Source organism: Vulpes vulpes, chromosome 1 (genome assembly GCF_048418805.1).
Source record: "Vulpes vulpes isolate BD-2025 chromosome 1, VulVul3, whole genome shotgun sequence".
Lineage (NCBI taxonomy): Eukaryota > Metazoa > Chordata > Mammalia > Carnivora > Canidae > Vulpes > Vulpes vulpes.
In genome coordinates, this window is record NC_132780.1 from 16,146,053 (window position 1) to 16,160,994 (window position 14,942).

Here is a 14,942-nt window from a genome sequence, read left to right on the forward strand (position 1 = left end):
TTTTTCCTTCCACAATACATTTTATTTAGGAAAGCAACATAGAGTCATAGACAGTGCAAAGTATAAAGACAAATACAAAAAGACATTTGGGCAACAACTGGTTGTCTTCTGGACATCACCATGGATCTCATTGTAACAAGTTAGGTTTGCTTCAGCATCAACAAGTTCTGAACCGAGTCTGTGGCCATCTCTGGTCCCTGTGGCCATTTCAGCAGGCATTTTGGGGCTGAACATTTGATGCCATGTTTCACCTCTGTTGTTCATTCATTCAAATTTGAAAATGTGAGAGGGACTGTAGTGAAGACACAAAAGGGAACAAGAAACAGTCCCGGCCCATGGGGGCTCATACTCTAAAGGTGAAGCACAGAAGTAAACAGTTTACACAAGACAGTGTGGCAAGTGCTACCAAAAATGCACGCTCTGTGTGGTATAGGGGCCACAGGACAGCCACCTGACCCAGCTTTGGGGTGGCATGTCAGCCAGACAAGTAAAGACCTGCTGGTGCAAGTCTTACCCTTGTCTTAACACTGTATTCATGTCCTTCCTTTGAAATTCTACATCTCCTGGTCAGTCCTATTCACTATTCCCTTCTTTGTACAGGTGGTGAGTTTCCACAGGTACACACCTCACACCAAGATGCTGCCTTGTTGAGGACGGAGACTCTTTTCCCTGTACCTAAGACTATGTGTGGGACATAGTGGACCCTAAGCAGATCCTAGCTGGGAGACAGATGGTTTTGGATGAACTTCTCCAGCACTTCTCTAGCACTTGGCTGGAACAAGAAGGATAGGGTAGGTGGTGGTTATAGTGAAAACAGGTCAGGGATACACAAAAGATACACAAAGAAACCACATCCACCAGGCCGTCTGGACCAGAGCACTGGAATATTTTCATTTTCATTACTGCAAAGTCAAATCACAGAAGTGTTCTCAACGGCACAGCCATTTGGAAGAAAGGAACAAACAAGTATTCATTGCAACCAAAAACTAGACAATAATTTGCGCGTCCCCCACTGCTCCCAACACCCTCAGAACCCACAGGCCCTGAAGCTGGCTGGCGCCTCAGTCGAATGTGATCCGGAAGCTGCGCTCTTGCTCCTTGCGACGCCCCTCGCACACCTTGGTCACCTCCTCCACTTTCCTCTGTAACAGGGCCGAGTTCTGGTCGATCCACTGCAGCGAGTCCATGTGCGCATTGAGGATCTTGCAGATCTGCTGCAGTGGGTCGCTGGTGTCGGCAGGGCCTCCAGATGTGTTCAGGTGCTCGATGATGTCCTTGAGGTCTTGGGCCATGCGCTTTAGCTGTGCATCGATGTTCTCTGCCAGCTTGTAGGTTTTCTCACGCTCCTCATCGGCATGCTGCAGGTAGACAGTGCCACTCTGCTCCTTGACCGACTCCTCCAATGGGCTCAGCAGGTCTTCCAACTCCTTCTGCTGAGACAGGATGAAGTCGAGCTCTTGGTCCAGCCTCTTCTGGTCCAGCTTCACTTTCTCCACCTCACGGTGGAGGGTAGTGATCTTCTCCCCATTCTCAATCAGTGTGCGGTCCCAGGCATTGACCTGTGTGGCCTGCTGCAGGAAGTGCCGTTCCTGGTCCTCCAGCTCCAGACTCCACTTATTGATCAGACTCTCCAGCTGAGCGTAGGTCATCACAGGGCTGGTGGATGCCCCAGTGGCTACGCCAGGGCCAGGTGGTGCGGCCACAGCAGCCGGTGCATTGCTGGTGATCCCGGCCGGTGCAAGGGGCTTCAGATTCAAGGCAAAGCCAGTGGTGGTAGTGGTGGCTGCAGTGGTGGCTGCAGTGGTGGTGGTGGCCGTGGTGGTGGATGTTGTTGTGGAGGCCGTAGAAGCTGCTCCAGGGGCCTTTAAGCTGAAGCCCAGTGTTCCAGCCCCAGGAGTTCCAGCCGTGGTTGATGGGGTACAAAGAGAAAGCCCAGTGGTGGTCGATGAGGTTGGAGCAGTTGCTAGAGAGGCAAACAGCGTGGGCCCAGCACTGGTAGTGGCAGCAGTGGGTGCAGGAGCAGCTGGCTGTGTGGCTCCCGCTCCAGTGGCTGCTGGAGTGGCAGGAGTGAAGGGCAATCCAGCAAGTGCCGTGGGCTGGGTTGAAGTCCCCATTGAGCCAATATTAAAACCTGAGGTCCCGGTCTGGGACGTGCTCCCCCCTGTGAATGAGAATCCCCCTGGTGTGGTGGAAGGAGCAGCAGAGGTGGTGGCAGAGCCAAACATGAAGCCGGTGGGTGCTGTGCTCTGGCTGGAGGTGACAGTGCTCGAGATGGCATTGGTGAGGGTGCTGCTACTGAGCCCAAAGCCGCCAGGGTGTGCTGTAGCTGGGGTGGCAGCCACGCTGCCCAAGTTTAGCTTTGGTGTGCTGATGCCTAAGGAGAATCCAGTTCCTCCTGTGGCAGGAGTTGTGGTTCCAAAACTGAATCCTGGGGTTTGTGTTGCTGGAGCCTGGGTTGTGAGGGAGAAGAGGCCAGTAGAAGGAGTACTTGCAGCTGGCTGGGAGGGAGTCCCAAAATTAAACCCACCAGTGCCAGATGTAGAAAAAGAAAACCCGGTAGCAGGAGTGGTTGTCGCCGTCTTTGCAGTGCCAAATGTGAACCCACCTGTGGGGGCCCCAGTGCCTCCAAAATTAAACCCACTCATGGCTCCAGATTCTGGTGGCAGCAGCTACTCTGGCTCCCAAAGCAAATCCGTCGGTGTCTGAAACCTTGGGAAGATTTTTAAAGCAGAGTAAGTCACATGATCAGATGGCAGTTTTGGAAAGGCAACCTCAATGCAAGATGGAGCAGTTTGTAGGGTGGCGGGACTGGATAATTAGAATATGTGGCCACCATCTCACTCCCTGTCATAACCTAGCCAGGCCCTGCTAAAACTAGAAAAGAAAGATCTGGAAGCATAAGCTCATGCCTGGGAGTCATGTGCTAGGAGCCAGATGTGCTTGGGACATGCACGGCCGTGCTTGGGACATGCACGGCCATGCTCAGCACAAGCAGGAGTAATCTGTGGCCCTAGAGGAAGGCCAAAGGGCATGCACCTGAATTGACCTCAGCCCCTGAGGAGGAGCTCAGATTCAAGACACTTCAGGCAAGTGGGACTAGAAGCACACAAAATAACACCTCTAGGAACTGTTCCCCAAGTTTCCCTGCTAAATGCAAGTGGGAGGTGGTGGGTGGTGGACTGATCTGGTTGAGTGCCACCCCGAGTACCTTTCTGGAACTCACAGAGAAGCCCCAGAAAGCTGAGCTGTATGGTAGGACATGAGGCACAGCCCTGGTTTAGGAGGAAGAGGGCAGGGTGGAGCATCCCCCTGCCCTCTTCCTAGCTCAGGGATGGGACATGGGTCCCAGGACTACTAACTTGGACCAGGGTCTCAAGAAGAGGTGGCCTCCTTCACCTGGAGGTGTAGGGCACAGATAATGTGCATATCGGGCACCCCTTCATCTTTCCAGCCATCTGCAGCTAAGCTGCCACTAGAGAAAGTGACAGAGTGGGGAGGAAGGAGAGGGAAAGTGATCACGTGTCCAGAGGATCCACACATGCTCACAGGGCCCTGAGCTGGTGCTGGTGAGGGAAGAGAAGGGACCCCAGGAGGGCCTATGAACATTCAGCTGTACATAAGTTCTCAGAAACCTAGGACTTGTGGCTGACCTCAAATTTAACATGAATTCACAGTCAGCTGCCACTGCTCAGTGGGAGGTCCCTAGGTTGCATGACGAGAAGTGTAGATTCTAATGTAGACACTGGGGTGATTTCCAGGCAGCTTGCTGTGCTCAGCACCGTGTTATATAAATTCTCTTTACCCAGACCCTCAGCCAACTTCAGAACTGTGCTACAAGGAGGCTGGGATGATGATCCCCACGTGCAGATGGGGAAAAGAGAGGCTCAAACGGAAGGAACTTGTCAATTCTTATCATGAGACCTGAACCCTGGCCTTGCTGTAAACTCTTTATTTCTACTCCATCAAACCAGTCCATTTGATCACAGGGCAAACAGCCCTGCTTTGGGGTATGGCTGCCATTGTGTACCCCAGACTCCATTCAACACTCCACAGAGCTTATCTTCCCTTTATCTAAAACAGGTCAAGGGGCAGCCCGGGGGACTCAGCGGTTTAGCGCTGCCTTCAGCCCGGGTGTGATCCTGGGGATCTGGGATCGAGTCCCACGTTGGGCTCCCTGCATGGAGCCTGCTTCTCCCTTTGCCTGTCTGTGCCTCTCTCTGTGTTTCTCATGAATAAATAAATAAAAACCTTAAAAAAAAAACAAAAAAAACAACCCAGGTCAGGTAATTCCGCAGCAAGACAGCTCTTGTTCTCAGGCATGAAGTTGGTTCTCCATATGTAAAGAAGAGACCCAGGTTTGGATTCTGCTTCTGCTATGAGCTGTGGGTCCTGGTGTACTTTATTCCTGGAGCCTCTCTATATCTCAGTTTCCCCAACTCTAATGAGAAGGGTGATCCTCTCTCACAGTGAAGGATAAACAAGGTCATTACCGAGAAGCCAAGTGCCTGGCCCAGAGAAGGCAACCACAAGTTGTTTCCTCTTCCCTCTCTCTCTTCAGGACCAGTTTTATTTTTTTTTAATTTTTATTTATTTATGATAGTCACAGAGAGAGAGGCAGAGATATAGGCAGAGGGAGAAGCAGGCTCCATGCACCGGGAGCCCGATGTGGGATTTGATCCCGGGTCTCCAGGATCGCGCCCCCGGCCAAAGGCAAGCGCCAAACCGCTGCGCCACCCAGGGATCCTGTCACAGCCTGGGCTAGAGAAAACCTGCTGTGGCTGCCCCTCCCCAATTTCCACTGCACCCTCTACCTTCCTGCCAGACCCTGACATTTCCTTCTCCTCTTCCACACAGACACATGCTTCTAGGGAGAGGATCTCAACACCACCCACACTGCCACTGGGGCCACCTGTGCTTGGGACATGGTCTAAGTCAGAAGATCCCCCACTGGCTGCCCAGGAGCCCTTCTAGGGGTGTTCAGAATATACACTGCTGCTAGACCAGTGGGGTAGTTTTATGGGCGGCAAGGCCCTGGCATTTTTATAAAGCTCTATTGGGGGCTCCTGGAAAAGGTCCCTTCACTCCCACCACAGCAGTGTCTGAGGCCTCAGTGCCACTGGCGCCACATATTGCCCTGCACTAGACTCCTTCTTGCATGAGCGCACACATTTCCTCACTCAAAAGCCACGTCAAGTCTACCGTTACTGGCAGCCCAAAGCATCTGAACAGCTACACCTACATGTCTCAGTTCTCAAGACCTCAGCCCAAGAGAGCTTCTATTAATAAGCTGTGGCTAAATTTTTCCACAAGAGCATTTATAAAAAGTTCTCTGCAACTATTAAAAAACTAAAAGAAAAACAATCTTCTGTGGGGCCTTTTCTGGTTTAATCATTCACCATTTATTAAGTGTGCCTCATTGGTTTCCCATACTACAGGTGCTAGGGATCTACTAACAGTGGCACATACATATTGATTTAACCCTGTGCTATGTGCTTTAGATGTATTATTACTCACTTACTCCTGAAAGCAGGTCCATTGGGGATCCCTGGGTGGTTCAGTGCTTTAGCACCTGCCTTCGGCCCAGGGCGTGATCCTGGAGTCCCAGGATCGAATCCCTCATTGGGCTCCCTGCATGGAGCCTGCTTCTCCCTCTGCCTGTGTCTCTGCCTGTGTCTCTCATGAATAAATAAAGTCTTAAAAAAAAAAAAAAAATGAAAGCAAGTCCATTTCACAAACCAGGAGAGTGAGGCCCACAGAAGTTACCTAAGCCATGGTAACTGCCTTGCCTTTGTCCTTGAGGTAGCCAGAGAAACGGCAAACGTGAACTTCAGTACCAGGGTTCCAGGCAGGCAGGGATGGGGGGAATGGCAGTCACATAAGGGAGCATTTTCCTGAGCTGAGTGTGGAAGGATGTGATGTCAGCCAGGGTTGGTCAGGTGGGTTAGAGGAAGGGCCAGAGAGAGGCTGAGATAGCAGGTCTCTGGGGTGCTAAGTGACTTGGTGTGGCTGGAGGGAGTGTTTGTGTATGAAGTAAAGGGCTGACTCAGAAGGCCTGGATTGTCCAAACCCTGCACATTCCAAAGAAAAGACTGGTCCTTTTCAGTTACCTGTGAGATAACCTCCAAGCCCTGCCAGCTTGACCTCTGCGGGGCCAGAGAATAATGACAGTCACATACACAGACACTCCATGCCCATGGAACCGACCCCCAGGGTCAGGTGAGCTTCCTTGGAGGGCAATACTCCACGTGTGCTGTCACAAAGTGTTGCTGGGAGAATTAAGTGCTGTCACTATGACTCCACCTGGAGAGAGAACTGGAAGCTCACAGATTCTGAGCCCTGTGCACCTTTTACCTTTACTGATTCTCTCTACTTTTGGCTGTAACCATGAATCTAACAGCTTTGCTGAGTTATGTTGAGTCTTTCTAGCTCATCACTGAACTTAAGGGTGGTCTCGGAGACCCCTGTGCATAATGTGTGTGTAGTGCTGTGCAATGTGATGGGAGCTGTTGGTCGGGAAAGGGCATGCTGATGGCTCAGACTTCATTTTGAGTGAGCCACGGAGGCACGTTACGGGTGGCCACATATCTGTGTGGGGAATGGGCTGGAGGGGGAGAAGCTGGAGGTCAGGTGGCTGGGAGGAGGCCAGGGGTGATGGTTTAGGCCAAGAGCTAGAGTCAGGACCCTGGGGACAGAGAAAAGAGAACCCAGGCCGGGGAAATGAGTGTAAGTCTGCACAAAACAAAATGTAGTAGTTATGGTTCTGCAGGGGCTGTCTCAATGAATAAAGCTGTCAATCAAGACCAGCTGGGAGTTTCTCAAGAATGTGTCTGAACAGATACATACTATTCTGAACTCTGATACATATTTTCCATTTTTACCAAAAGGGTAAGTTTTCCTACAAGAGCAGCAGATAGTGCTTGCAAGGTCAGGTGCTTTGGGCAGATGTGGCATCTGTAGCTCCCATGGGCCTGAAGTGAGGAGAGACTGCCTCCAAGTCACCGAGGTACTCATTGAGCTGCCTGACCTGCATCTGTTGTTTTTCACACCACATCTGCCTGCCTTCACAGCCCAGGGAAGTTACAGATTCTGACCTATACTCATCCTGTCCCCTGGCTTTGAGGACTATGGTTCCCTGTCATCATCTCCAACTTCACTCAGGACCATTCACCTGACCTCTACAGTTCCTTGCTGCTCCAAATCCCAACTTTACAGGGGCAGCCCCAGTGGCTCAGAGGTTTAGCGCCGCCTGCAGCCTAGGGCTTGATCCCGGAGACCCTGGTTTGAGTCCCATGTCAGGCTCCCTGCATGGAGCCTGCTTCTCCCTCTGCCTGTGTCTCAATGAATAAATAAATCTAAAAAAAAAAAAATAAATCCCAACTTCACGGTGATGGAAGACAGAGACAAAGCAAATTCTGTAGTGCAACATCCACTCAACACACACATCTGAGCACCTGCTATTCAAGGCCCTGGGAATATGGCTGTGACAGAGAAAGCAAGGCCCTGCTCTTACAGAGCTTCACTTCCAGCAGAGCAGACAGACAGGCAGGAAAACCACAAACTTCACAAAGGAATTATACAGCATGCTAGAATAGGCTAAGCATTATGGAGGAAGAGAAAGTAGGGCAGGGAAAGGGGAGCAGAGTGGTGGCATGCAGGTAAAAGGGCTGAATGACTCATATTGAACAAAGTTCTGGGGTCCCTGAGGGCCAGGACGACAGGAGGACAGTGTGATTAAGGGGCATGAGCCGCTGCTCCTGAGCCTGGGGACTCTCTCCCTCCTAACCTCTCCCACTCCGTTTGCTATACCTGGAACAGGGGTGTTTGGGAATGAATATGGGGGGACCTCAGCCTTGGACCAAGGGGAATGAAAGGATTAAGAAGGCAATGGGGGGAGGGGGGGAGGTGGTATGTTTGTGTGACAGAATAATGGGCCTCCATACATGTCCACTCCCTAAGTCCAGAACCTAAACAACGTTCTGAGAAATGCTATGTTGCTGGCCCTGAAGACAGAGGAAGGGGATAAAAGCCAAGGAATGCAGGGGGTCACTAGAAGGTAGGAAAGACAAAATATGGATTCTCTCCTAGAGTCTCCAGAAGGAAGGAGGTCCTGTGGACCCATTTCAGACTTCTAACTTCCAGAACTATAAGAGGATAAATGTGTGCTGTTTTAAGCTACTAAGTTTGTGATTATGTTACGATGAAAATGGGAAGCCAATACAGGAATGGGGAGAAAGAACAGGATGGCCTCCATCTAGATAAATGGATGGGAAACACACCCTAGAGCTGGGGCCGAGGAAGGGGCTGGAGAAGAGAGGTGATAGGGTCAGGGCACGTCTGCCTCTGTGCCTGGGGGTCCTGGGAAGAGGATGCTGTAGTTGCTGGGCCCTGGCAGCTGGGGAGCTGGTGGGAAAAGAACAGTGAGCTGTGATTCTGAGAAACCAGACAATCTCTGCTGCTGGGGTGACCTCACCAGGGGTGTAGATGTGTGCAAAACCCAGAAGCAACAGGCCACCTATGACAGAGGGAGGGATAAGATGGCCTGGGAGCATGAGGAGGGCTGGTGATGGTGTCAACCCCCTAGGCAGGATTTCCTGCTTTTGTTCACTGTTGCTATCCCCAGTGCCTAGAATGGTGTCTGGCATGTAGCAGGCACTCCATAAATAACTACGAGTGACCGACTATCTGACAATTAAGAACTGCCATTTATGAAGTGCCACTTATGTAATGGCACCGGGCCGGAATACTAGGTAGAGCACAATAAATCCTTCCTGGATGAGAAACAGGCTCAGAGAGGTGATGTGACTTCTTCAAGGTCACACAGCAGCAAACGCTAGTCCCAGAATGGGAATCTAGATCTTTCTTGGGGCATGTCCTGAAGTTCTGCCCAGAGCTAGGGAAATGTCAGAATTAAGTCTTAAAGGACGAATGGGGTTCTCTGGGCAGACATGTCTCCAAGAGAGTGATATATACACAAGCCAGCTTCTGTACAGCAGGCTGTGGGGAGGTGAGGCTGGGGACCAGGTCAGTCCATCCAGTGGAGACAAAGCCACAATGAAGTTTCCCTTCCTGATCCCACAGCTGTTCTTCATTTTCTCACCTGAGAAACTAAGTGACCCTTCCACACTAGGCTCATCCACTGGGGTGGAGATAGCTGCTGTCCCCTTCCTTTTTTTTAAGAAAGATTTTATTTATTTATTAATGAGAAACAGAGAGAGAGGCAGAGACATAGGCAGAGGGAGAAGCAGGCTCCACGCAAGGATCATGCCCTGAGCCGAAGGCAGATGCACAACTGCTGAGCCACCCAGGCATCCCTGTCCCCTTCCTTTATGCCAGTTCTACTCCACTTCATTTGGGGCAGCAATAAGTCCAGCCAAAGGGCTCTATTTCCTAGGGCTTTTTCGATGGGGCTTGGGATTGTATGTCCAGGGTTTTCTAGTCCACTTATGGGCAGGGGTGGGGACTGTAGCTATCATTACAAGTCCATACTGCAGGGACACATGGGTGGCTCAGTGGTTGAGCGTTTGCCTTTGGCTTAGGGCGTGATCCCGGAGTCCAGGGATCGAGTCCCACATCAGGCTCCCTGCATGGAGCCTGCTTCTCCCTCTGCCTGTGTCTCTGCCTCTCTCTCTGTGTGTGTGTGTGTCTCTCATGAACAAATAAATCTAAAAAAAAAAAAAAAAAAAAAAAAAAAAAAAAAAAAAAAAAAAAAAGTCCATACTGTGGACTTCTACGTGCTCTGAGGACAGGGACCTTTGTTCATCCTTTTCTGTCAGTCATTCCGCAAGGCTCTGCAGCCCACTGGCCAGGGCTCCTGATTCTCCACTATTAAACCTTGGGATCTCAGATTCTAAATTCACTCCCATGCCTGTTTCCTCATATGAAAGACAGAGATTACAGGTCACAGATCATGCGGTCTTTATGAAAATGCAACTGTCTGATCTGCACTGGGCACTTAGCACGGTGCACCCCTGGGGCCCCAGAAAAGCTAACCTCTTAATAGTTGCAAGTTCTGGGAGCAATTGAAGCAGAGCCTCCTGACATTTCAGGCCACAGCCACCTGGTGGCGCAGCCAACAATGCCGAGCCCAGGTGGGGCCCAGGAAGCAAGGAAGGAAGAGCTACCTTTGTGGGATCCATTCTTCCCCCTCACCCCACAAAATTAGCAATTTAATGGGGCACCAGGCTGGCTGAGTCAGTAGAGCACGTGACTCTTGATCTTGGGGTTGTAAATACGAGTTGCGTATAAAGATGACTTAAAAACAAAATCTTGGGGATCCCTGGGTGGCTCAGCAATTTAGCGCCTGCCTTCCACCCAGGGCACGATCCTGGAGTCCCGGGATTGAGTCCCGCATCGGGCTTCCTGCATGGAGCCTGTTTCTCCCTCTTCCTGTGTCTCTGCCTTTCTCTCTCTCTCTCTCTCTCTCTCTACGTCTATCATGAAGAAATAAATAAAATCTTAAAAAAAAAAATCTTTAAAAATAAATAAATAAAAATCTTAAAATAAGTTAGCAATTTAAGACTTGGAGGAAGTGTGGTGATAGGCTGAGAAAGACCAAAGAAGAGAGACAAAGGGAGTAGGAAGTGGCGGTAGGAGAAAAAAGGGGAAAATCAGAGACCGGACAGATCTTTGCCTTTGGTTCCCATCAGCCCAGCCAGGGAAATCTGATCCCCACAGAGACTCAAACGCCTGCTGGTACCTTTGCCATTATGCCAGTGCAGTAACTCCGTGTCCGGTCTGCTGTCTCTTGCCCCCACCATCATCTCCTCTGGGCTGTCTCACTAACCTATGAAACAGAGCTCATTGGCCACTCACCCCAAGTCTGCCAACTTTGCTTCTTATCTCTTGAATTGGTTCCCCTCTCTCCCTTGAGTCAAAGAAAAATCCTCTGACCCTCAGGGAACAGGTTCGCTAAGAGAGCCAGCCCTTCAGGAATGCAAATCAACTGATGAGAGCAACTTGCTAACCAGACCAGGGCCAAGGCAGTCTCCACTGTTCCAGGCTAAAGAGACAGCAGCGCAAAGGCCGAGGCAGCGGTGGTCAGTGGGATCCAGAGCAGTGAGGGGTCGGTGTGGCCAGACTGCGTGCAGCATGATGCTACAGAAGTCTATGTGAAAGGATCTCATTTATTTTGAGGAACTGTCCCAGGTGGCCGGGGAGGAGCTGGTGGTGGTCTGGGTCACTCTGTTGGGCTCTTATACAACCACCTTGCCTGGTGGGCATGGCCACCTGAGCTACAGGAAACAGCCTCCAAGAAAGGCAGGGATGCTTTTCTAAGCCAAAGCGGCAGCAGGGAAACCTCAGAGCTCACAGCAGTGTAAAGGTCTTCTCTTCCATAGTGCATAGTGGCCCTAACAGGGAAGGCAAGATAGACATATGCCTGTTTTCAACTGCCTCTTACCCCTTAGGCCGCTCAGGATTCTGGTCCCAATTTCCTCCAGCCTGCTCCTCCCTGAGGACCTGCACATTTGAGGCCTTTCGATCTCTCAGGTATAATGAACTTGTGTTAAATATTAGAGAACTGTGAAGAGACAGCAAACAGGAGGTGTCTCTGTCCGCAGTCTCTGTCCGACTGCCTGGTCTGCTCTTCAGGGGGAGGAGCCACAGAAAGCCTCACTGCTTATCTTACTGCTGCCTATCTTTTCCCCCAGGTGGAGTCTCATGATCGGTTCTTAAATATCCTGCATGCTAACTGCAGAGGAAGCTTTGTCACACATATTCCATTTCTCAACCTATTTTAAAGAATTATTCATGGGCAGCCCTGGTGGCCCAGTGGTTTAGCGCCGCCTTCAGCCTGGGGCGTGACCCTGGAGACCCGGGATCAAGTCCCACATGGGGTCCCTGCATGGAGCCTGCTTCTCCCTCTGCCTGTGTCTCTGCCTCTCTTTCTCTCTGTGTCTGTCATGAATAAATGGGTAAAACCTTAAAAAAAAAGAAAGAAAGAAAGAAAGAATTATTCATTTATTGTAGAGAGAGAGAAAGAGGGTACACATGCACGCACATGAATGCATACTATCTGGGGTGGGGGAGGAGCAGAGGAAGAAAGAGAAGCAGACTCCACGTTGAGCAAGGAGCCCTACTTGGGGCTCAATCCCACAATCATGACCTGAGCTGAAATCAAGAGTTGGACCCTTAACTGACTGAGCCAGCCAGATGCCCTGGTGGTGGCTATTTTAAAAATGTAATTTAAATTCTTTTTGTGGGGACACCTGGGTGACTCAGCGGTTGAGTGTCTGCCTTTGGCTCAGGGAGTGATCCCGGAATTGGGGGATCAAGTCCCACATCAGGCTTCCGGCGTGGAGACTGCTTCTCCCTCTGCCTGGGTCTCTCTCTCTCTCTCTCTCTCTCTGTGGGTCTCTCATGAATAAATAAAATCTAAATAAATAAATAAATAAATAAATAAATAAATAAATAAATAAATAAATAAATAAATTATTTTAGTGAACACAGTTTGTTCATGTGGTTCTACATTCCCAAAGGAACACTGTGGTCTCGGACCTCCTCCACCCCCACAGCCACCAGCTCTCCTCCCTGAGACAAGCAGTTATGTTCCCTGTGCCTCCACCTAGAGTTTCTTGATACATTTAAGCAAACAATGTATGCTCTCTATGCCTCTGTACACTGTACACAGATAGTCTCATGTCAGACCCACTGTCTCCATTTTTCACTTTCTAGATCTTAGGACTCATCTTAAGCAGGCTTATTTTCCTCATTGACCCAACATCCTACTTGCTCCTGTAGGATGCCTCAATTGGTACCCAAATGCTTCTTGGATTCATTCGTTCCCTTTCTTCCTTCCCCTGAAAAAAACTAGTTTCACCCCAAGAAGTCATTTCCCAGCTAATTAGCAATTACACTTTCCTTTACTCCAAGGCCTGGAGCTACACCCAAAGGAACTCAGGTGGTGGGGAAAAACAGTAGTATTCCCATAGGGAAAACAAATCAGGTTAAGACCTGTATGCAAAGAAGTCACGAAACAAAAGAAGAGTCAATTTTAAGGAAGATTCTAGAACAATAATTCAATATAAAATAATGGGACTGGAAGAGATCTGAGGAATACTTTGGTGCTGGGCCCCATACCTATTTTGCCAAGAACAGTTTTGTTTCTCTTCTATTGAAAGATTTTCTCTAACTGCATTTTTAACATTTAAATTTTAACTACACAGTTAATACATCAGTCCTTACTTTAAAATACTATCTTGTGGGACACCTGGGTGGCTCAGCAGTTGAGTGTCTGCCTTCGGCTCAGGGCATGATCCCAGGATTGAGTCTTGCATTGGGCTCCCCGCAGGAAGCCTGCCTCTCCCTCTATGTCTCTAATGTAAAAATAAGTAAAATCTTAAAAAAAAAATTTTTTAAATAAAAAATAAAATAATATCTTGTGGGGCCCCTGGTGGCTCAGTTGGTTAAGTGCCTGCCTTCTGCTCACGTCATGATCCCAGGGTCCTGGGATCAAGCCCCACATCAGGCTCCCTGTTTCTACCTCTCCCTCTGCCTGCTGCTCCCCCTGCTGTGGCTCTCTGTCAAATTAAACAAACAAACAAACAGATAAATAATAAATAAATGTCTTGCACATCAACAGAGCCAAAATTTTCTTTTTTTCTTTTCTTTTCTTTCTTTCTTTCTTTCTTTCTTTGAGAGAGAGAGAGAGAGCATGAGCAGAGGGAGAGGGAGAAGCAGGCTTCTCTACTGAGCCAGGAGCCCAATGTGGACCTCGATCCCAGGACCCTGGGGGATCATGACCTGAGCCAACCCAGATGCCCCAAAGCCAAGATTTTCTTAATTACTATCCTCCACCGTGGTCCTCACACCTGTGAGGTAAGCGCTGTTAAAAAGCTGCCATGTATCTTTTACCTATGTATGTGTGTGTGCATTCATAGCCTGAGGAAATGAATCGATTCTAATTTTTCTTTTCATCAACAATACTGCAACAAACATGCTCGTTTACACCTTCTTTGGCACAAATAATTTTTTCAGGGCAGATCCCCAGAAGTAAACTTGCTGGCCATGGATGCTTGCATTTTGGTTTTCCTGAGGGCCACCAAATCGCCCTCCAACCTGCCTCTACCCATTTTTATTCTAACTGGCAGTTTCTGGAAAGATCATTTCCCTGCAACCTGCCAGCACCTGAGACTAGGAAACCTCTGTCAATCTGATATACCAACTGCATTTATCAAAAAATAGTGATAAAAGCACTAACTATTCTGCACTCATATGCCAACATGTGTTGGGTAATTCACAAATATACCTTATTCAGTTGGCAAACATCCATTAAAACTTAGAACAGGACAGGCCCTGTGCTGAGCAAACAAAGACAATATTATATGGTCACTACCTTCCTGAAATCCAGAGTGATATTTAAATATAAAGTTACCAGAACTGAAAACAGGCACTCAAACAAAATCTTGCACACAAATATTCACAGGGGCATTATTCCCAATAGCCAAAAGGCACCCTTACTGGCAGCCACTCTTGCCCTCCATCACTCCACTCCAACTCCACTTGTTCTTAACTGCCTAAAGTACTCTTGCCCCAGGGCCTTTGCTGGGTCCCTCATCCTGGAACACCTGTCCCAAGTGTCCCCGTGAATCATTCCTTTACTTTCTTCAGCCTTTGCTAAAATGTCACCTACTCAGTGATGCCTTCCCTGGCTATCCTTAGGACTTAACACCATTTGAAATAATATACCGAACTTATGGATTTCATTTACTATCTCTCCACTAGAATATCAGCTACATGACAGGCAGCATTTTTGTCTGTGATTTCCATATCCCAGTGTTAGTAATGGTTGCTAGCTATTGCAGGCACTCAGTGAATGCTTGTCAGTGGAATCAACAGATCCAGGGGTTATTTTGTGCCAGGTGTTTTTTGTGTACTGACTCTGTTAGTCCTCACCCCCTTCAACCGTGAGGTAGGTACCACCTGTATTTACCTTTTAGGGTTAA

General features: G+C 49.2%; 1 protein-coding gene across 1 annotated transcript in view; it reads right to left on the reverse strand.

Moving 5' to 3' along the window:
• NUP62 (nucleoporin 62) overlaps window positions 1-14,942 on the reverse strand; it is a 24,051-nt gene continuing 9,109 nt past the window's right edge. Inside the window, exon 2 of the mRNA XM_026013716.2 lies at window positions 1-2,709. Within this exon, the coding sequence (XP_025869501.1) occupies window positions 1,062-2,645 (1,584 nt within the window). The 5' untranslated portion in view covers window positions 2,646-2,709 and the 3' untranslated portion in view covers window positions 1-1,061. The remainder of the gene's footprint in view (window positions 2,710-14,942) is intronic.